This window comes from Zonotrichia albicollis, chromosome Z, assembly GCF_047830755.1.
Source record: "Zonotrichia albicollis isolate bZonAlb1 chromosome Z, bZonAlb1.hap1, whole genome shotgun sequence".
In the NCBI taxonomy this organism is placed as follows: Eukaryota; Metazoa; Chordata; class Aves; order Passeriformes; family Passerellidae; genus Zonotrichia; species Zonotrichia albicollis.
In genome coordinates, this window is record NC_133860.1 from 16,848,765 (window position 1) to 16,873,372 (window position 24,608).

At 37.8% G+C, this 24,608-nt stretch overlaps 1 protein-coding gene across 1 annotated transcript in view; it reads right to left on the reverse strand.

Annotated features, from left to right (window-relative positions):
• Nucleotides 1-274: 274 nt before the first annotated feature.
• GOLPH3 (golgi phosphoprotein 3) overlaps nucleotides 275-24,608 on the reverse strand; it is a 31,109-nt gene continuing 6,775 nt past the window's right edge. Inside the window, exons 2-4 of the mRNA XM_005488780.3 lie at nucleotides 11,363-11,494; nucleotides 7,531-7,645; nucleotides 275-4,113 (exon numbers count right to left, since the gene is read on the reverse strand). Of these exons, the coding sequence (XP_005488837.2) occupies nucleotides 3,689-4,113; nucleotides 7,531-7,645; nucleotides 11,363-11,494 (672 nt within the window). The 3' untranslated portion in view covers nucleotides 275-3,688. The remainder of the gene's footprint in view (nucleotides 4,114-7,530; nucleotides 7,646-11,362; nucleotides 11,495-24,608) is intronic.

The window sequence follows — 24,608 nt, forward strand, 5'->3', positions numbered from 1 at the left end:
AAAAAAATTCATACTTCTCTGAAGCTGGAAACCCCTCCTCCACAGAAAAAGGTGGACAATAGGGATAACTGGGACATAACAGAATTTAGATGCCTGAATTGCCTAGAGCCCAGCTGAAGGAGAGCTAAGACTTTGATGAAAACCTTTAAAAAAAGGTGTTTCTTAAACTGGTGAATAATGCAGCCTGTGGAAAAACTGGAAATTACTGACCAAATGAAAAACAATATGTCCTTTAGGTATTGCATGCATGTGATACGCAGTAACCACCTGCAGCTGACAGATGAAAGAGTGCTTTATTTTGTTACAGTACAGATTCAGTCCAGTTCACAGAGAACACATCAGTTAATACATATCTTCACCTTGTAGGAGAAATGGGCATGAACACACGAGCACACAGTCAGCAGCCTTTTACCGCCACTTATGCAAATTTTGCCTCAAAAGCATAATTTATGGTACACACGTTTCACTACCAGTCCATGTAACAGCACTGTAATGCCAGCTCTAGAAACACAGGAGAGGACAATGTCAATCTCAAGGACTGTGAAAATGTGTGTGTGTGTGTGTGTGTGTGTGTGTGTACACTGCTTAGTGATTTAACTTTCAAAATCCTGGTTTTGACTTGAAAGTTTGTTTTAAAAGAATGTGTCCCTGAATAATACATGCTGTTCCTTGAGGCACGTGTTCAAGCTCAGGCTTTGGACAAGAGTCTTCACTTGAAGCAGCCACTGAGAGCCGAGGGTTTGGAGTAGACAGAACTGTCTGGAAACCAGGGAGGTCTCCGTGAGCTGCAGTAGCAGCCCACGGGTAGAAGGGGACCTGAATCTCATCAACACAGTCTCCCATGTTTAGCCATTTTTTAAAACCTGAAATAGCAACAAATGCAATGATGTCAGCCAAATCAGTTCCTGTTAACCTACCAAACTTACCTTGCTGGCGGTTTTGGGCTTTTGGAAGCACAATTTTAGGGCTCAGGACTCCAAAAGCTCATCTATTTCCCCTGCACATCCAGGCTTACACCGGGTGGTCCAACAAAAGACACTGCTGTTCTTCCCAAACCCTTCCTCACTTACATCCAATTTCTTTGACATGTCCAGAACAGACTCCCCATCATGGTCAGAGGTCCTATCTGAGCAAAATAAAGCTGATAAATACTGTGTGCAGTTATCCTCTGTGTGGAAAAAAAAAAAAAAAACCAACCAAAAAACCCCAAATAATCTTTCAAGGAGGGGATTAAAAAAGGATTCTAAACCATAGATTTCTTCTAAACTATGTAGACTATAATGGTGATAAAACTCCAATATCCCCCACAACCAAACATGAAACCAGCAGGAAAATGGAAAATATTCACAGGGTGAAGAGAGGCCAGAAAAAGGACTGTGAAGGATATTTTCAGTCTGAAACATGCTTCAAGTAGCTTAGATTTTCAAAGCCATTTAAAAAGTTTTGTGCACATAACTTGCTCCTGCACACTCCACCATTTTTCTGACCTTTCTGCCTAATTACTTTCTCCTCCTCTCAAAGAGCAAAAGAAAATGAGAAAACAGATCTCATGAGAGAGACAATGAAAGCTGTGAGCTGCATGTACTAGCAAGTATACAGAAAGTATTCCATAAGCTGTCAAATATAAGAGCAACACAGCAATTTTCATTTTCCTTACACTTAAAAGCAATCACAGCCTGAAACGTTTAAAAGATGATGTCCCAAGTTCATGCCCAAGCCACTCAACGTTTTCAACACAGCATCTTACAAGTGAGAGAATACTGTTTGTCTTTTTATTTGTAAACCAGAGTTTGAAATACTTTACAATATACTTTTAATTTCATTTGTCTAAAGAAATAGCATTAAGAACTGAAAGAACAGTGTGCCATTAAATGTCAAGGACCGTATTTTTAAAAACCTTTCTTAAAAAAGGTTCTAGAGGTACGATGAATTTAAGTTGCATTTTACAGTCAACTACTCAAGCATATCAATGATTGAAAATGAAGTGCAAAATTGGAAGTCCAGTCACAGATGAGGCTGTAGAGCTGTGCACAAGACTGAAGAGGTCTACCTAGGGCAGGCACAGTTGCACACTCCCCAAATTAATTCAGCCTGTCCCAGCAATGAATCCTGCAGATCTGAGCAACACCACTGATTAAGTCAGTTTGAACTACTTAATATAAATTCTCCCTTTCTAATAAGAAGGATATAAACTAAAGCTTTCAGTTAGGCAATAAAACCTTTCTAATTAGCAACAAAAAAGTATAAGTGACATGCTTACTCTGTTTCAGGCACTTTCAAGATCATAGTTTATTTACTGTAGGTAAAAAGCTAGTATACAGATTAAGGGATTTCTTAAATTTCAACTCTACAGTTATACACCATCTAGTATTCTTGTTCTGAATATTAACCAAAAGGTTTCTAAACACCTGTAAGCCCCACTATAAATCTGCATTGGTATGATGAAAAAAGTATAGAAATCAATGCTTAATTCTTTCAATGCATAATATTTACACTGAGAAATTAATGGGAAATAATAAGCAGCGGCAAAGAGGCAATAAATTTTAAAAAGCCAGGGTTTTACATAGGTTTTGGGTTTTTTTACAATAGTGTGCTAATCAGCATAATTGTATATATAAAAATTAAAATATAGCAGAGCATCCCATTACAGATATCTGAATTCTCTGAACTGCTGCCATTACTTGCTAACCATTTACATGCAACACCTGCTAGGACTGACTTTTTGTTTTTGAAGTGTCAAATAGTTCAAGGTTTATGAGACAAACATTAATTTGTGTACAAAACAAAAAACTGCACTCAAGAATTGTACTGGTCATGAGTCTTTTCCATACAGAAGTGGAGGGAAAGAAAAAAGTACCAATGACAGAAAGCAGTCTCTTTCCATTCACTAATTTTTAAAGGCAATGCATAGACTGAGAATACGTGGATGGCAAACTCCAGAGACTCTGGAAACAAACAGCTTTCACACACAGGACCTCTGCAGAAGGCCTTTCTTTGCATCAGATGGCAATGGCTGACAGCAAATAAGGGGCACCAGGTGTACAAGTAAGTAGATCTTGCAAAATACTAAGATGGGGCAGTTGTTAATATACAATTTGAACTATATATACACAATATAATGGAATGTATCCCCTCCAAAAACTGGTTTATGAAACAATTGGACCTTTCTAAACTAGCGTTATGATTCAGCTATCATTCTAATGAAAATATAAGTACACAAGAGACCTGCATGAAAATTAAAATTTATGGGGCATTTTACAGGAACTATTGACAAAGCTGCTTAATGGCATTTCTGCTTTTTAAGTAATTTTGTTATATGTAATTGAAAATATCTGTGTATAAAATGTCCTGACAGACACTTCAACATGGAGCTTTGGTGACAAACCACTTCAATAACAATGAGGTGAAAATTTAAACAAAGTATTTAAGGTAACTCAAACTGAATAGGAAATGGAATGCCAATATGGCAGTTCACCCTTCTTCTGTTGTTTTAAACAGGAAAGTCTCTTGTACCAGCAAAATCCTGTATACAGATAGAGAAGTAAGGAACACACCACTTATAATTCCCATTAAACAAAAGCCGATTCATCATGTGAGAAGGTACAAATCACAGAAAACATGAATAGTCAATAAAAGAGAAAAAACTGGTTTACATGAAAGAAGAGAGAACGTTTCAGTCTGAATGCAGTTACTTTGTGAAAGCTGCTACAACAGCCCACAGAACCTCATTCGTGTTGGATTTCATACATTCAACCTCAGGGTCTAAATCCAGGAGCTGCCGCACTCTCTTTGTGGCTAAATCATACTGCTCATCCAGGAGGGGGGCAAAAGCGTTCTCCAGGACGTCTGAGGCATGGGCTAAGTACACGAGCGCCAGCAAGCGCTTGTCCATACGGTGGGGGTCGTTCACCCACTTGTCAAGAACTGCCTCCTGGACCTTCTTGATGAGGCGCTGTTTGATGTTGTTGTTGGTGAGAGGGTGCGTGGTCATGTCAAAAAGAAGGAAGTTCTGTTTCTCTGTTGTCAGTACACCTTTTTCCACTAGATTTTTAGCTAGCCGCTCGCGGACATTTCGTAGTTGGTAGTGCAACTTCAGTGGGTTCCATGTTTCACCTAAAACAGCAAGAAAACCACACAGCAGTCAGACAAAGTTTAAGCTGCACTGCTGCAATGATTTGGTTTTTCCCCCCTCTGTGGTGCAGAATGAGCTGTCAAAATCACAGAGCAGACTACAAGACACTGTGCTCCTGTCAGCATTTCTCTGATCCCTGCCGTGGAGGCAGAGACCAGGAGAACCTCCTTGGAGCAGCTCTGGGGTACACTGACAGTTTGGATGAAACGATAGCTAGGCCATGTCTTGATTACAGATATGAAAAATAAACAAAAACCTTGTATTGTAAAATAATAAAAAAAAATCAGTTATGCAGTATTTATTTAAATAACAATAAAAATAAAGTAAAATTAAGCACCTTTCTACAGTCTTTTACCATGTCAGAGACCAGGAGAAGTGTTACTGCTTTTCTTCTGCCACAGAGACAAGCTAATGCATAGTTACCCAGTGTATTTCTTTATTTCTGCTGGTTTCCACTCCTCTCCCCCTTCTTGTCTCCACCATATGAAACAGTGACCATGCACTGTGAGTGTGTGTGGGGCACAGGTGTGCCCACATGAACCATGTATTAGACAGAGTCTTTAATGCTTCTATATAAATTATTTCTAATGCCTTTTGTTACAGCAGCAGAACTGGGCCCTTCAGAGTGTGTGACTGTATGCATAGAGGAAACTGACAAAGGACAAAATCAGCATCAACAGCTCCAACTAAAACTGTTTACCACTGAGAATTCTACCTTTGCTTAAGAGCTTATTTAACAGGCTAAAAATTTTAATTCCAGCTTACTTAAGAATTTATCATAATCTCCTCCTGATGTAAAAGACCTATGCATTTTAAGGGGCAAGAAAAGGAAAATCTTTAAGTATTTATTAAATAGATGGGAGGTTTTCCATAAATGATGAGAATTTCTGTACCAAACTTTAAAAAATTTATTGATGAGCATAAAATAATAACAACAACTATAAGCCACAGGTGACTTTGAGGTTTCTCCCGCTGTGATGGAGGAGGGTGACACGCACTTATCCAAGTAACAGTCAAGATAAGCAAACAAATGAGGTGACTCCCACTGCAGAGTGAAAGGCAGAAAACCCAACCAGGCCTGAACTACACAAGTCCAACTACACATCACTGGATGCGATTCCCCAGTTTGATCATAAATGAAACTATCACACAAACACAAAAAAGTGGTTTCCTTATTACCTTCTACAGGGCAAAGGCTACTTCCTAGATTTTTGTGCAGTTGCCATGCAGCTGAAAGTCAGTGCTGTGGTGACACCTTGTGACCAAGCTCTTCAATTACACAGACACTTTGCAGACACGGAGATGTTTGCCACATCTGCAGGAAACCTGACATTTTGCTCCAAACGTCTATATTCCCTACCTTTGCTTTCTTTAGAGGCTACCTTATAAACATCAGCCTGGAAACATCACCTTACATGTCCACGTATTTATTCACATGACGGCTCTGAACTCACACGTACTGTAACTCCAAGTAGCACTCTGCATCACTGATAACCATGGGTAGATTTTTTTCCAAGATCGACCTAGTCCCCAAGGCAAAATTCTAACAGAGTTTATGAATTTATTAAATAAAGCAAAATAAAGCAAAACCAGTCAACCAATAAAAATAAAAACCCCCACCAAGACCCACTGAAATATTTTTCTTCAGAAGGACAGATCTCTAAACCACAGGAACCGAAGAACACTAATGCCATCCAAGAATTAGTAATTAATAAACATATGTTAGTAAAAATTATTGATTCAAGCCTTAGCCACAGCCCTGATGACAACTATCTTCATTCACAGAGCCAAAGCTCAGCAGGGTCAGGAAAGCCTTAGCTTAACTCAAAGAAAACCTACAACACCAGTTCATTCATTAGCTGACCCTTTCTGAGTCAGTCCTAACTTGATGTGCATTGCACTGGGAAAGGAGGTGAAATGTCACCACAAATTATGTATTTGGGACAAGAAAAATGAATTATTTTTGCCGGCCGTAAGAGGCAAGGGGAGCTGAGTGAGAACTGAACTGCACGGCTCCGCAGCAGCCGGGCCCCTCCTGACATGCAGTCCAGTCTCGCCCCTGCCTGACAGCCAAGGAGCAGGAGAGGGGGGATACAAGGACCTGAGAATGAATGGTGTGCAAGGAAGGCTGTTTAAGGTGGTGCAGAATGAATAGGAAGAACAAAGAAAACAGGAAAGCTGAGAAAGGCAAAGAGATTTTGCTCATTTCTGCAGCTTATCGGTTTTAAGAAGTGGCAGATTTTACACAGGCAACTTCCAAATCTCATTACCCAACCTCACAGCCACATTGTTGACAATGAGGGTCAACAGTGCAGGGTTTTTTCCTGCGCTGTTTGCACAAATGAAGCACAGCTCTGATCTACTCCAAGGAAGCTGCATTTATGTGCTTTGTGAAAACGGACGAATGCTAGTGATCAATTCTGTCTGCAGCTCAGCCTGGAGAAGAGAAGGCTCTAAGGAAATCTTGCTGCAGCCTTTCTAGGCTTAAAGGGGGACTGCAGAAAAGATGGGGTCAGACACTTTAGCAGAGCCTGGGACATGAATAATGGTTTCAAAGTGAAGGAGAGCTGGCTGACATTGGATACAAGGAAGAAGTTTTTCACAATCAGACACCAGAATGGATTGCCCAGAGAGGTGGTGGGTGCCTTGTCCCTGGAAGCATCCAATGTCCAGCTGGGTGGTCCAGAGGAAGGTGTCCCGGGTGACTGCAGAGGGGCTGGACTAGATGGCCTGTGAAAGTCCCTTCCACCCAAACCTGTTCAAAATTCTATGACCACTGACACTTCATTCTTTCTCAACTATTTACTAGCTTTACAGGGATAGCTGTGTGCAAAGTACTCATCCTGAAGACTTTGTTTTGATCAACAAGAAGTATCTAACATTTAAAAATATTTATTATGTTTCTTCAGTTAATGAAAAAATAAAACTCCTAACAGTTTATTTTTTCTTTATGATTAATGGCCAAATCACCCTCAAGTTTTACGTGCGAGCTATGAGCTCTTCACCTCCTTTCTTTATTGAAAGATCTGAATACTCAGTGCACACGCTCAGGCTCCAAACTTCCACCAACCATCATTTCCAAACACAGGGAAAGGCAGTTACATCTCCAGGGTGCAGTCCTGATTTACTTCAGAGTCAGCAAAAGGCACCTCTTCCACTGAGTTGAGATGTCCTCTGACACTTCCATACAGATCCTTTCTGCACCAAGTTAAGTCAAAAGCAACAGTTACTTATATTTGATTAAAGGCTACAATCAACAAGAGACTACCCTAGAGGACAGACTAATTAACTTTTTTGCATATTTTCTCTCAAAAAATCTTGCAATATAATCTCTAGTGATGCCAGATAATTAGCTTTATTTGGGTAAAAAAAGCAAACACGTTATGTGCAAGGCTTACCACTAAGCAGTTCAATCCAATTTTGTACTGTTTCAGGAGGCTGGGTCTCTTTTATGTGTTTCAGAGCTTCATCAAGCAGAACATCCCCTGTAGGAGCATCTGACTTGCAAATCACCTAAGAATGAATAAAACACAGTCAGTATTTTGACATAATTCATATATGACAAACACACCCATCAATAAAAAACCTACCTGTTAGGAAAACCAAAATAATTTTTTTTAAAATAACAAACTCTCTCTTAAGAATATGCAACATTGAGAAAGGCAAATTTTCATTATCAAAAAAAAGTAGTATGGGTTTTAATTCAAAATACATTAAGCCTGAGGTTAATCTGTAACTTAAATTAACCTTAATGGGCTAAAATTAAAAGCTGTATTTTGAAGGAAAGTAACTCACTTATCTAGCCAGGTCCATTATTACCTCTCAAGAACAAAGTATATTGCACTAAATCAGTTTCTGAATACAGTCTATTTTTCTGCTTCAAGTCAATTTATTCAAAATACTGAGTTAAACAATAAGGTTGCATGAAAATAACAACAAAAAAAAGGTACAAAAACTAGTTTTCTTCAATATATGAAGAGATAAAAATAGGTTCATGACAACATCTGTAAGTTTTGCAGCTCTGAAGAACCCACTGCCAACTAATAGAGTTTCATTTAATTACAGTTAAACCACATGTACTAGGGAAAATACACATGTACTAATAAACCCCTTAACCTGCAACAATAAATGCAATACAACATAAGTCTCTTATTTAACTTCTAAAATTATTTGAGTTCTTCACTCAGGAAAGCACAACAAAAAACTGATTCAGAGGAACATAATAAAATGAAAAAATATAACTGCTTGTTTACCAGTATAAGTAGTTACAGACACCATGCAAAAAAATACAATTTTTTTTCAGGAGACAAAATCAAGAGCACCAAATGACAACTTACATATTAAACTAGCTCAAGTTAGTATGTTTAAATAAAATCCATCTCTATTTATAGAAGAATTACTACAGATAATAACAATACTACTACAGTTAATAGTAATAATAATAGTTGTTATTATTATATCTGGCAATTTAAATTGTTTACAAACTAGCACTTTACAAGCATCAGGGAAAAGGTACCGGGTGATTGATAGAAAAATGAATACATCAACACAATTCCATACATATATATATATATATATATATATATATATATATATATATATATACACATATGAACAGCAGGAAATGAAAGCTCTTATTTTTCTTAACACTTTAGAGTAGTCAGAAAGGTGTTCTGGAAATGTCATACTGTTCCATAGTTCAGGGAACATCCTGTTTCTTCAGAGATGCTGGTCCTTAGCCTGATTGTAAAAAAATATTCTTTATTCCAATTTTTTAGTGATGAATCAGGTACTAGATTTGCCTGGTACTTATCAACTAAGGAAATTTCAATTATACAGAATATTTAATTTGCATTTTTCAGAAAAAAGCTCTGTAATTAAGCAAAGCTAAAAGATTAAGCACAGATTTTTAAGTAAACTTCATTTTCTAGTTTTAATACAAAAAATTCATTCTTGCATGAATTGCTCAGAATTGTTAGCAATAAAATATTAAAGAAAATCTGCCAAGGATTTTTTGGGATTCCTCTTGATTCTAATAACTCTATTGATTTGGTTTGCACTCTGAGCCTGTAAGGCAATGTAGAGTACCATCTTCTATTCTCAATAACCATTTGCAGACCTCAAAATTCATTTATTGGTTTTTAATATTGATGCCAGTAGACAGAACTCCAAAATGGTGTGACAATTACATATTCTTAAGCCAAATTTACAAGGATGTTGCCATGTGTAACACATCATATCCATTTACAAAGTCTCACTAAGGTCCATCTCTTTTCTCAGTCTCATTTCACCCTCTATGGCATTCAATCATAGATTTAATGCATCTTGACCCATTCTGAAGTACAAAATACTATCAGCAGAGATCAACCTGATTTAAGGCTTTAAGTCAAAATCATAGTAGCTATCATTCTTTCAAGTTAATTATATTAAAGCCACACTTAGCTGGTTATAAATCTGTGCTACTGCCCAAAAAACTTGAGTTTACTCTCCCTTCACCTCACCTTATCACTTGTGCCCCACCTGCTGACAAGACCAAGAGAGTGGTTCCATTAAAAACTAAACTGATCAAAGTAAATTATTTCACCCCTGAATTACAACCTTGGATATATTATTAGACAGCTCTTTCCACTTATTAGGCACAGTATTTATTTCACAGCCAAAGCTAAGGGCATGGGGAGCAAAGCCTGCAGAAGCAGGACAAGGAGGACAATTGACAGAGCAGAGACTTAAATATGGCCAACACAGAAACAAAACTGAACTTTAGTGTTAATGGAAAACTTCAAATAAGGTGCAAAATAACACAAGTCATTCACAAGACTGATTTCTAAACTGATGGAGGTGCTGTGTTTAGGGATTTTATTTGCAGGGAAGTACTTAAGCAGAAAACAACCTTCATCTAAATTTTAAATTAATGTATATTTTTATAGAACCCTCCTGCCTGAAAACTGAAAAGTATCTCAAATACCTTACAACAGCAGAATAAGAAAACCTCTAAATTGTGTGGATTTTAGATCACTTTAAACAAACCACATGATAAAATTTAACAAAAAACATGCAACCACGATCAAACAAAACCCAATCACAACTCAGACCAATAATTTTGCTTGTATTCTTTAGTGAATATACATACAAGTTATTTTTCCATTTTCGTAAAAAACCCAGCAACCTCACAGTTAATATTTCAAGTACACAGAACTGACAAGGTTTTCACAGAATGAAAATAACTCCTGACTGAATGCCTAAGAAGATTACTGAATGCCTAAGGAGCCAAAAGCTCTGGAGGAAAAAAAAAAATGTGCGAACTAATCAATGCTGAATATGCTTAAACGAGGCTAAAAGAAGTAGGGACTGTTTGTCGGAACAGAGGTTCAATTTTTCTGAAGTGAAGGGAGCTGGGAGAAGGTTAGGGAATTCACAAGCTTGCCTTAAAATTTAGAAAAGATAATATTGACAGAGAAATGTGCCATAAGAGAATTTATTTGGGGTGGACAGACAACATTTGACCAGGTTTTCAATAGGCTTATTTTACAAGTATCCTCTAATGCTGATGAAGTATAAATTCTTCCAAGAGCATGACTTTGCACATTTTGTACAAAGGGAAAATTCAGTGGTAAAAGTAAAAAAATTAAGCCCTCTTCTATAAAGGACCGTGGAGATGTGGCCATCTTGAAGGTCAGAGAGCACAACCAATTTAACACACCTGCCTCATGCTTGAACTAGACAGTTTTATTTTCTCAGGGGTCCCAAGAACAATGATGGTTTCCTTCCCATGCAATGCAAGCAAAACTGCAACACTGTGTGCACCAGAAGTAAACTGGTGGCTTGCAGGACACATCTGATGTCTGGCAGTTATCTGCTCCTTTCAGCGTGAGCCCACATCCCACCGGCATTGCAAAATCCAGTTCCTTTGGCAGACTGTGGCAGGCAGTAACTGCTGGCACCCCGCCCCAGCCAGAGCCAGTGCCAACGGCTGGTCGGCAACAGCACCAGAAACACACGCAGGGAACAAAACACGGGCACAGAACAGGTACCAGAGATCTTCCAAGGCACTTCATCTCATCACCGAAACAACTTTTAACTTTGCACATCTGCCTTAGGTCATTACTCAGAATCATCATCTTCACATAAAGAAAAAAAAAACCCAGGCTTTTTCTTAGAACCAGCTGTAATTTATAGCTCCTGTATTGCGTGGAGCCTGACAAGTGAATGTGACCATTCTCCTGCACTTACCTTTCTCGTTAGCAGGCTTTTGCGCCTCATTCCACAGGCCTCCAGCTGGAGACGCCCCCGCAATGCCAATTCAATTAACATACAGCCACGCAATCCTGAGGAGATGCAATCATTCCAGAACGATGTGTAACCCTGTGAAGAAGGAAAGACAGTAAGATATCTCCATCTCCACCTGAAAGAGAACAGAAAAACGGCCTTGCTGAGTTCTCTAAGCAGTTCTGCTTTCACGTTTCTGAAGTAGCATCACTACTCACTATCATTCCCACCCTGAAAACATGAAAGACAAGCAGCCTCATCCTCTGTTAGCTTTGACACTCAGTCTCTGCCTTGTGAAGAACGGTAATCCCTCAGGAAAATGATATAGAATGAAAGAGGGCAATACCAAGAACTGTGAGGTATAAAGTGTAGTTTTATACACAGTCAAAATAAACTTAGGATACTTTTAAGTTGACATCAAGCATTTGGCATTACTGACATCACATGGCTTTATGAGTGACCAAGAAACATTAATGTGATTTTGCATGCATAAGCAATGTAGCACTGAGAAAGCAATAAACTAAAAGTGGATATTAAGTTTTAACGATGGAGTACACTGGAAAACATAAACATGGCAATCAACACAAATCACAGAACAAATTATTTTGGTTTGAACATAATAAACTAAAAGAAAAAAGCTTTCAAATAAATATTTATAACAGCTACTACCTTGTCATTTAAATCCCTTGAAAATATGTGTTTTTACAGCTTGAAGCACAGTTTTTATACAAATTGCAAACTACATTTATTCCACCAAGCACATCTCACCTACTGCGATTTCTCTATACTTCTGCATTGACAGCTGTTTGCTTAAATGGTAGAACAGACCACTTGACCCAATACATTTACTCATCAGTATCCAGAAACAACTACTGATTTTGTACTCCATTGTTCAACAATTATGACCAAAAAACAATTTACAAAAATAATCATTTTATATGGAGTAGCCAATCTTCTTGCATATTTTTTAATATTTGAGTATCTAAGATGAAAGTAAAATCATTGAGAAATGTTCTGAGAAATGTTTGATATGATTCACAAAGATCTTTCTAAAGTCCTCTAGTGAAGCACTTCTGGAAATACCAACTTGAGGATACTTTATAGAAAGATGCTGTGGGGGAAGAGCAGAAGAATGTTCTGCTTTTCATAAAATTGTAAATTGTCATAACTAAGAACCAAGACTAGCTTAAAACAAGAGCAAGCCAATTTTATTATTTTCGCTGATGAAAGCTGCCAACATATAAAGATATAAGGGGCATATATTTTAAGTTCACTAAATTTACAAACCAGTCCCTAACTAATGACAAATTACAGCTTTCCATGAATGTGAGAATACTTGTTTCAATTTTGCACTCAGGTACTTTCAAGAGCTGTATTATATAGATGACCAATACTTATGAAAAGACTACAAAAGCCCCAAATCTCTAAGGTAGTTACCGAAATAGGTCCCATATATTTATTTAAAACACCATAAATATGAGTTTGGAAAGGCATTTGAGAAGTTATCTAATCAGCCTTCTACTCTAGAGCTGATATTTTGCAGGTATCAGCTACTTGTATAACGCCATTCTGTAATTAAGATTTTGGTTGGCACCAGACGTTTTCTGCCAAATAACACACATGATAAAGCGCAGTATTTGCTTGAGCGGGAAGAGATATGACGCCTACATTCTATTTCTTTACATGGTAATTTTTGAAGTCAGACAATACATACGCAAACTAAAAATCTACAGCACAAACTCACAGGCACAATAAATTTACACTTCTTTACATTCATAGAAAATTTCAGATCACTATGCAAAGAATTAAAGTGCTGATGCTTGTTCTCTTTTTTTAGCAATGAAACTGAATTTATTTTTTAAATTACTATTTTTCAATGAAGTGACTTTCTACCACTCCCAGCACCAACTACCAGATGTAAACTCCTGTGTTCCAGCAGTTAACATGGATGGCCATAGGCTGAGGGTTGCAGAGAAATGCAGGCTCACTCATGAGCCAAGTCAGGTCAGAAATGAACACATGAGTCTCTAGTCCAACCTCCAGCTGCAAGCAGGTTCAGCTATGGAGTCAGGTCGAGTTGCTCAGGGCTCTATTCAAGCATGTCTCAAAAGCCTCCAAGGATGGAGAACGCACAACCACCCAAAAGTTTTTAACCAATTAGCCCTGAAAGCCAGTTGAAAATATTACATCCTTCACAAATGGAGCTGCTTCTTTTGGTGGGGTAGATGACAGTGAAGCATGAGAATGGATCCTGTTGTCACCAACTTCTTATTTTCCTTCTGCCTCCAAGACTCAGAGCTCTCAGGTGATCCTCTAGAGAAGGAACATTGTATTTCCACACACAGAAACTGTACACCTATTAACAGAGCCAGGAAAGGGATTCTTTTCAATCCAATTAACTGATCTTTCCAGATCATTCTGGTAGATGAATGGGTTGGTTTTGACACCTAATGCAAAGATATCAGACAATCGAAGGAACTTTCACAGAATATCAGTTCAGCACACAACAGTCTAACTAAATCATCCTTTAAATTAACTCAGTCTTCCTGGAGTACCTAGAAATTAATGGGAAACCCTTATCTTTGATATTCCAAACACCCTCTTGACACCTACTTTAATTGGTATATAGCATAACTAGAAAAAATGCTCAAAAGAGAAACAAAGGGGTGGAGATTAATAATTTATGGGGAGGTGGAATGGCAAAATAGAAAAATGCATTATTTGTAAGGAAACAAGGGCTAAAAGAGGATAAACCAAGCTAGCTCACAGGTTAAGAGTCAGCAGCCAATCTCTTTTCTGTTTTTCCACTCAATTGCTTTAACAGGAAGGCAGAAGTTTTAAAAAAAATTTAAATGTTCTTTAAAAAACAAGAACAATAATGAAGTTTGACAGACAGCAACCAATCTGTAAACCACACACTGACCAGGATGAAGTCAATGCTCACTAGGGGAATTGTCATCCTCCCACCCTCTCCCTGAATGTAATCTGTCCACTGCTCATTACAGCACACAGAACAAGACAGGGACAAGGTTTTTAAAACTATTCATTTATTCCAATTCCTAGCAGTCTCAAAACACTTGACTGAAGATCAAACACCACTATGCAGAAATGCAATTCATTCTATTATTTAATGCTCTTAAACAGCACTAGTTTTCTCACAAATACAATACCAAGTATTTTTATTTCATCCCTCTTCCTGCAAGTCTTACAGCTTTATAAACTCTCTAACTCAAAGAAATACTTATTTCATTAAAGTTACTAAGCAGCGGGGGGTAAGACTTACAAAGCAGATTATTTTTATCTGACAGCAATCACACTAGAATAGCATTTTAAGCTATGAATAGCTTGCAAGACAAAATTTTAAATCTACAATGACTCAAAGATCAAAAAACTGTTTACAACTGTCATGTTTATTTACACAAACACAGCACAAAAGCATTTTTCATCAGACCTGACCTAGAAACTTTCAGCTAAAAACTAGTTTTGCTAGACAAGCAAAAAGAGAAATTAGAATAAAGTTTACATCAAATACTTGTTTCCGTACTAACTTTGAAAGTTCGACTTTGCACCAGGATATGGCAAAGCACAGAGCTGAGACTAAGATCCTCTTTCCACTTTAAGAATAAGTTATTTAAAATCCATGTTCATTAGGCCATTTCTTTCCCACCAGCTCCTGTGGCATTTATTCACTTTCTCCTATTCACTTGCCTTCTACCCACTTCTAGCTCACACAGGTATTCCCCTTTAGTTATTCATTAATCACTTGAAACGGCCAACTATTAAATAGTCCATTGTATAACAGAGGCCAGTTCCCAAAACTACCTTACTTTCCACTTCCTGCTTCTACTTAGTCTCTTTAGAGACACTGTTACCCAAGAGAATTTAAAATTCATAAGGTTGTTTGTGATTTTTCATTTCTTTAAAGAAGATTGCTAACACCTTATCTGTGATCCAACAGGGCACTGCACCCAGGACCACTATAATTTTGTAAGTCTGTAAAAAAATCAGAGTGAGAAGACAAAAAATGATCAGATGTGTCTCAAGACACTTGGTGCCATGTTAGTGATTTCTACACAATTAAGGCTGCTTTAAGACTTGCACAAAACTTCAAAATAATTTCACTTAAGCACAAAACAGCCAACCTTCACAGATCAATGAGTCTCACAGCTTCCAGCCTACTGTCACACTAACTCTATTTGAAACAAATAAATAAAAAATAACTAAAAAAAACCCAAACAGAAAGACCCCACTGAATCAACATCACTATTTTCTGTTTCCCAAGTGCAATTTGAAGTAACCCAGCAGTAACAGTGCAAAAAATGCAATTAAGCTGTAGATGTCATCTCATATTTATGTAGAAGTACTCCCTAATGGATTACAAAGTTAAAAAAAAAAGAAAACTTTCTTAATAAAACATAGAACAAAAGACTCAGACAGGACTGGGTAATCTTTCACTCAAGAATTTTTTTATTTATCAGAGCTGTTAAAAATCTCTTCCCACTACAGGAACAAATATTCTTTCTTCACTTCTTCAGGTAACTCGGAACAGGTGACCAGCAGCTCTACCATACCCGGCACAGACAAGAAAGGAGCAGGGCACAGCAAAAAATCCATGAAAATACCTCAGGTTCAAGAGAATGAAAGCAAAATGCTTGCAGAATTAGAACTCTGAGGCTTCAAAACACACACATGGTAACATAAATAAATATGATGTGTTTAACTCATGTGGTTAAGGGCAGCTGTTTACAGAACACAGACCGCAGCTGCCAATGCATTCTAATCCAAAGAGTCTCAAGCTATTGCAGATTACTTTGCAGATCACAGAGCCATTGCAATTGGAAATCTGCAGCTTTTAAAAAAGCATCATAAAGTCATGTAACAGTATGTGAAGGTAAATTGTGGGTTACTAACGCCTACTCTCCAAAAAAATAAAGCATTTCTTTATTTTAACTTAACAGGTCCCTCAGGCCTATCCTCAGATCCACACAGCCTCATATCATAGGTCAGTGTTAGGTCAAAGTTTTGGCTCTGACTCAGACTCAATTTACATTTATGAGGAACCACAACAGAAGTTTCTCTGGGATAATGCACATAATACCACCCAGTCTATACTTCTCTTACTAAAAGCCTTTTCATTTTAAATTCAAACTTAATAGTATTCCTTAGACCCTTACCTAGCACCCTCTATGAAAAGACAGAACTAAAACATCTATAATAAACAACCAAAATAAACCAAACAATCAAAGGGAACCTTCTAAAGGAGAAACATCACTACAGCTACCCATACCCTTGAATTCCTGCTCTCAGGAAACTCCAAATTTTTCTATTATGAAAGACACCAAAAAAAAGACTTTGAAATTTGGTAAACAATGCAGTTTCTGAAACTTCACGTATAGACAAAACAAATAAAATATTGATTAAACTCTTTCCAGCCATGGCAGCTCAATCAGAAGGGAAGCTGGCCAACTAACAGCAGAAGTGAACAACTACAACTCCTGAGGAGTTTGGGAGTGCCATCTCTGAGGTAACACACCTTACAGTCTTGTCAGAAAACACCAATTCCTTAGATTCTGGGTTTCTCAGCTAGGAGGCACAATCCAGGCTAAAGAAAGCTTTCACATTAGTAAACAGTAAATTCTGAATTTACAGGTACCCTGTTCTCTATTAGAATAGTATTTCAGCCAAAAAAAATTGCAAAAAACTCTACCTAGATTATAAAAAATAAAAATCAGACTTCCCAAACTTGCTGAGTTTGCTGTTACTTTCCTTTCCTCTGCATAGATGGCACTCAAACACTCTGTCAGGGGCAGCAACATAAAAGCTCTGAGACACAAAACTGTGGGTTTGTTTATATACAAACAAGTGTTGAGCTTTCCTAAACAGGTGTTTCTTCTTTCCTATCTATTCTTTCCAATGTGCAGCAGACTATTTTTATGTTTTCACAAATCACAGATGACAAACACACTGGAAAATTACTTGCAGGTCCAATTAGGGGCTCTTGCCAAATGCACATGCCAGAATAATAAATATATAGTTTGAGGACAGATAAAACCACAATGTTCAGTTCTACCATTCAGATGAGCATAAGAGGAAACAGTCGTCAAGAAATCTAAGCCTGAGATGGACTAACTAAAGTGAATGTGGAACTTGGAAAAAAAAACTTCTCAAAGTCAGTTCAGATCACCTGTAGGACTGGAAAAGGTAAATTAAGTCATCTGCTGGTATAAATTTTATATGAGCTGGTTTTCATTTTGAATACCACAATTAGCAAAGAGTCTACTTACATCTAGCATTTATATAGCAGTGTCATGGAAGAAAAATGTACCTGCATGCTCATTGTGCGTAGTTAATTCTGAGAAAGATTAATATTTTATATTTATATATATATATATATATATATAAATGTACATGTATATTCAAATTTCTTTTCTTAGAGGTACTAAGAGTGGCAGGGAGAAACACCAGGGGAAAAACAGCAAGAAAAGAAACAGAACAAAATGATACCCCAGAGTTCAATTACTTCCCCAGCACTAGCAACCCTTGTGAATCACTACTTTTTACCTTGGAGAGATTAATTTCGGTTTTACTGACCTTTCAAATCAATGCCACCACATCTCATTTTAGCCTTGCATAAAACCTTGCATGTAACTGGAGAAGGTACGTCCTTCCCTACATCTTCATTTTTAGCCATTTTGAGGACTAAACCAAGGAAGAAGTCCAAAGCCTGAACTGCTGTTGGAGACAAAAGCAGTTCTTCACTCCATGGACACACACTCCATGCTGTTCTCTCGCCTGAGCCCACGGCAGCATTTGTGTAGTCAGCCAGATGAGCAAGTGGTCTTTCTGAGAGCTAATTGACATTCTCCTCACCTGATTCACCATGCAGGTGAGCAAACTTCAGAGACAGCACAGAGAAGGGAAAGAATGTGGTTGGGACAGACAGCAAAATGTAACAGCATCCCATTCCGTTACAACTCACACTTCAATAGATGAACTGCATTCAAACCCTGAATAGTTTTTATAATCTGAATAATTTCAGTTAGAACTTAGTCTTTGGGATGAAGAACAGAGGAAAAAAAATTATCTATTATTGGGATACCTGTGCTAAAGGCACTTATGACCAAAATATGCTCAGAAAAGACAAAACATGCAGGTCCCCATTTCGGACTTCAGCAATGACTACCCTGATGATCATAAACTGGAAGTTACATTATTTAAATCTGGCAAGGCAGCAATAGCATCCCTTTCTGATTCTCTGAAGAAAGAGCAAGTTCTTTCAGAGGCACCTACTAACTATTATTAAACAACACAAAGCACAGAGAGAACATAATAATATTAATAAAATCATCATCTGTCACCCACTTGAAACCTACTGCAAAAGACAAGCAAGGAAAATTTATCTTGAAATACAACTGTGGCAAGTTGTATTTCATAATGGACTTAATCACAATTGTGACAGAATTTTCACTCTTTCAGTCAACAAGTTCCTCCCTCAAGTAGTAGTTTTGTGATGACAGAAAGACAGCTGGGGAGAAAAGAAGGGAAGGAATTAACAGCACACACTGTCCAGGTGATCTGCAGCAGGTGAAGAGTTATTAGGAAGTTTGGTCTGCAACAATTTTCATGTCAGAGATGTCTGCTTCCTTCTCCCTACATCCTATCTCCCAAGTAAGAACTGGTCACAAGCAACTTAACAATTTTAATCTGCTTCACAGCTATGACTGCTTATGAAACAAACACTGCCTAAAAGTATTTTGATTTTTAATGAAGAGTACAAGTGGAATGAAAGGCATTGTGCTATCATAGTCTCAAAAGAGACAACCACCATCTTAATACACCGTTTCCTTTAAGTAGTCTCTCAACAACTACTAACATTACTTTGAATTTTCAAAAGCAGTTACATCCCCTGAAGAACTTCTACAACACATCTCCTTAGAGCTGCTCCCAAATCCAAATAGGCAAAGTACAAAATATAAGCAGAACATAGAGGAAAAGGGTAACAACAACACTTGGTTTATTATAAATAATGTTTTAGCATAGAATTTCAACTCATTCTGGTGACCCAAAAGCCTAATTTTAAGCATTCCAAATGCATCTATCACCAGCATTCTTCTATAACAGAAACACTATGTTCTCTTGGATTAAATGGAGATACCATCTGATAGCACTAGGAGAGGACAAAGAACAGTATGGAGCATTGTCTTCTAACACCTGTACATGGTTCTGTTCCTATCCTTTCTAGCTGAAGGTGAAACTGCTGACTGGAACTGCTGATTGCAGAAACACAAATGGTCTGACACTGCTGCAGGTAAGCAAACCTCTTCTTTGTGATAACACAAATGCAAGAAGAAATCTCAGGCAAATCAAAGTCAGTAACTGAGTTACTGGGCAATAAAACAGCAATAAGTTTACGTATTCTTTAGCTATGAAAAGCTGTTAAAAGTTAGTAATTTATTTAGGAATGTAATCACTCTATAAGGAACAAATGATACAGTTTTGCATCTCTTGAATAGGGTCAGAGTCAGCAAGACTGAAGCTACAGATGCTTAACTTAATCCCAAGTGTGTTTTATAGTGTCCAATAAATCTGACACCTGACTTTTTCAGTCAAAAACTTCAATTACATAAATTTTAGATTATCCCTTAGAAATAAGGAACCCTTTTAAAAAGCAAACGAAAAAAAAGGAAGTCTTTCCTTCCAGCATGCTGTTACAAGCAGCTTCACAGCCTAACAAAGGCAAACTGGTCTTGGAATGCAAGAACACAAAATTCAAAAAAGTTCACAAACTTTTCCAAGTTTTCAATGACAAACAGAAACGTTGGTCAATGCTAGAACTCCTCTTCTGCAGCCAGCCACCATTTGTTCCACCTCAGCTAGGTCCTTATACAGACCTCTGTGAACCTCTGACTTAGCTTCAGAAGCCTTAGATGGAATAAATACATAAAGCACCTCAAAGTCCAGCAAGAACCAATTCAAAGTCATTCTGCCACTCTAACTAAACATAGTTATTGGAATGTGGGGAAAATGCAAAACAGAAAACAATTACAGAAGATGAGGAAAAGGAAAAACTATTGCAACATTCATTGAATATAGGCCGGAATGTCCAAAATTGAATTCTCAAGACAAAGGAAGACTGCTGTCAGCAAAGGTATCTCACGTGAACTGATCCATTTTCATCCTCAGGGAACCAAAACGATATGTTCTTTTCTTTCCAATGCAGGTTACTGTAATTTATATCAACCTGAATGTAATCACAGCACAGAAGCTGCAGCAGGCAGTAAGTCTCAATACAAGCTGACATAGTCAAATTATGCATATGCTTTAATGACCCAGCATTTCTTACTTTCTAATATACATTAAAATACGTATTTCAGTTTATTAGCTCTTAATAGCTATCAACTTATTACCTCTAAGAAAATCTCATACTCCATGACACTAAAGTACTGCTCAATGGCAGACAGATTTAAACAGAAAACCAATTCCAGCTTCTCTGGCAGCATTCTTTGGCAACTTCCAAATCAAGTTCTTTTGGCAAGGAACTGTATGGCTTAGCCCAAAATAAAATAAAATGTTCAGGGTTAGGGTGTCTTGCTTGAACAACTCTTCAATAATAGCTTCAATCTTTTCCCCCGTCAATGGACTTATCAAACAAGACAGACAAAAAACATCCTGCACAAAACAATTCTGGAATACAAGAATGATAGTTAAGCTGAGAACACATTCATTTTCCCCCCTGCTTAGATTCCAAGACACTAAGCAATCCTGAAACACAAAACTGAATTTTGGTTCAGACAACAATATGTTTCAATAAAATTCTTAATTATTAGCAAATTCTAAAAGACTAACCCTCCATTTGCCTTACTAAATGGTTTTCACACCTACTGTCTATCATATATTGATTTTCACTGTTTCTAGAGACAAACCTGTTATAAAACATTTGGTTAAATACATGACCCAGATTCACTTGATATGGGTGCATTCAGAGAAGGCTATTTTATATGTATCATACAGACTAACAATAGATTTAATTACCAAAAGTATGAGTTTCATTTTTCAGATATCCCTAAAATGGGTAACAAAGGAATTTCAGATACAGTAAAAGAAATAGCTGGAAAAAACATTTTGAAGACATTCTGAAAACAAAATAATTTTAGGAGACATTAATCCCTTTTACCAGTCATCCCTCAGAAATCACAGCATCATAATCTATCATATCCTGTATCCATAACCTTAGGTGGAAGGGAATCACAAAGATCACCAAGCCCAACTCCTGGCCCTGCACAGGACACCCCAAACAATCCTGCCGCGTCCCTGAGGCATCTCCAGAATCTCACTCCTCCCCACATCTGGGGTTGCCCCATCCCAGCTGCACAATCTGGCACTTGCCCTCGTTAAACTTCACACAGCTGGTGGTATCAAACCCTCTCATTTGTCAAGGTCTCTCTGCTGGGCCTCTATGACTTCAAGGGGTCAACAGCTCCTCTCAAGTTGGTGCCGTCAGGAAACATAGTAAAAATACTAAAAAGATAAAAACAAGATGCCCAAAATCTGTAAATACTAAAAAAATATTCAAGTAAGACACTTATAGGAATACTCTGGATTTTCTCATGCGTCAAATGAAAAATATTCCAACTTCAATCATGTGCACTTTAAATAAACTGGATTCCTCTTCACATTACATTAGGTCTTTTTCAACCTATACTAGATAGCTCTTTCCTGCAGTCTGACCTTTCAAGTAAGCCACCTCCTTCTCAACCCAGAAATTTGCAGGAACATCTAATGGTACATCCTAACCTATGAAACTTTTGAAAATTAAGAAGAAAAGTCAAGCTAGAGTGCAGGAGTGCTTATTACTGGAATACTACAAGGCAAGGACTTTGATGTTTTACTCCAGTCCCTCCTGATTATCTCTTTTAATGCAAATGAAATCATTAGCCATTTACTGGAACATAAATTGTACTCTAGTTATAAATAGAAGATAACTTAGTGGGGGAAATCTCTGAAATGTTCTGACAGTCAAACATGGAAATACTTTAGGAAAGCATGCTTACATATACTACAAAGCACAGTATTCTTGACAAGTAACTTGTCAGGTATTTGATTAACCTGCCACTGCGTTTAGGAATAGGTAACACAGCAGCTGCTGTCAGGCACTGAAAGCACTAAAGCCAGATGTTACTGCCATGTTTTCAAGCACGTACACACACACGTTACAAAGGCACATCTCTCATTAAAATGGAGATAATAAAAAACCATAAATTTTCTAAAGAGGAGGCAACTAGCACACACACTGCTGAACCCTTATGAGACCTCTGATTAAATCAACATTTAAGAGTCTGACTGCTCATTTAGAAATGAAAAGACAAACTTAGAAGCCTAACTTTCTTCATGATTAACTGTATACACACGCAGATAATGACTTCAAATATTTGCATGACTCTTGTAAAGCCACCTTCCATCAGTGTCCAATCTCTGTTCTCCATACTGGTGCAAAATTAAGATGTAATTAGTTTGTTCAATAACCTTTGATTTCAAGAAATTGATTTCTACTCTACCTCCTATTGTCACTGAACATAACATCAAACATTTATATGAAAGAAATATTTAATTAGAATTTAGTGTCCCCTAGTGCCAGGCTGAGCCTGGGTGGCAGCAAAGTCCCATAAAACTCCCATAAAAAACCCTCAGTCAATTTGGCATGGGGGGAGAGATAAGGAAGACCTTAAGTGAAAAAACATAAGTAAGTGATGCCAAATACTTACTATCTACCTGATGCCCAGGTGGTCCCTTGGCTATGACCACCTACCCTGCTCTCTCCACTCTCTTTTTATGGCTGACCATGGCACTGCACAGCCTGAGGTCCCCTCTGCTCAGCTGGGGGTCTGCTGTCCTGGCTGTGCCCCCTCCCAGCCTCTTGCACCCCCTCAATGAAGGGCAGGGCAGTGTGAGAAACAGAGGTGGCCTGGACGATGTGCAAACACTGCTCAGCCACAGAAAGCACAGGGTGTGTGTTATCACCACTGTTTTCTGTTATCAACATTGTTTTGGTCAAAAACAAAAACCATGGCACCATATTGGCTGCTGTGATGAAAATTAACTCTACCGCAGACAGGTCCAGTACACTTCTCTTAAAAATGACAGGAAAAACCTGCATCTAGTATTCTTACTGATACAGACAAAGCAGGCCCCTCATAGGCCAACTAAATAAGAGGTGGAGGTTTCACTAACTTTGACTAAGCAGGCCACATTTATTAAAATTACCATTCGGTACTTAGAGTGTATCTGCACCCAAATAAAACACCTACACCTCCCTCTCTTCTACCTTTTCTTTTACAGCAGCCACAATTAAAAGCACTGTGTAAAACACTGTATTATTTCAAACTGGGGAGGTGCACAATGCTTAATTTTTATTAATATGCATCTGGTCATTAATGTGGATGGAATTCTAGAGCTGTGTTTGGGTCCTTAAAAAAGCATGTACATAATGGAGAGAGATCCTTCTATTCTTAGTCTAAATATCACCCATCTTCCTTTCAGTTCTTTTCAGAACAAGCTTCTAGTTCCTCACTTGTTTCTCACTTCTCCAGGTGCAAGCAATCTTCAAGAAACAGAGTAACTCATAATAATGCCATGTCAACATCTTTGTTATGAAGTGAAATAAAAAGTACACGCACTGAACTGGTCTCACACTGAAAGGAACAAGTTCCTCCATTTAGTATTTAACATATACCAACTGAGAGTCTCAGGCATAGTTTGCAGGAGCTCCTAAAGCAGGAGTTCCATTTAAATATCCAGCTCAAGCAGTGTAGCTGCAGTTAGCCCTCCCTGAGTGATTCGTACTGACAGAATGTCCACCTGACATATTTACCTCAAGCTACACAATGGGTGTCACACACTTGCCTGGTCACTGTGCACTGCAGGAGATAGAATGCTTCTCTCGTGGTAGAGACTACCCAGTGTGGAAGTGCCACAGTAAAATCAAGTGTCTATTGAAACAAAAAAAATGGAAGTGCAATGTGCTGTGCTGTACAAGAATGACAAGCTAAACACAAACCTCCCAGTATAAACCATGTAGAAAAGATGGTCTGGCAGCTAAGGACTCCAAATAACACAACTACATCATGCCATTTAGTAAGACCATAAAGGCAGATGACTGGAAAGTATGTAGCAAAAAGCAGCTTACAAGTGCTTAAAAGAGTATCAGCAACAG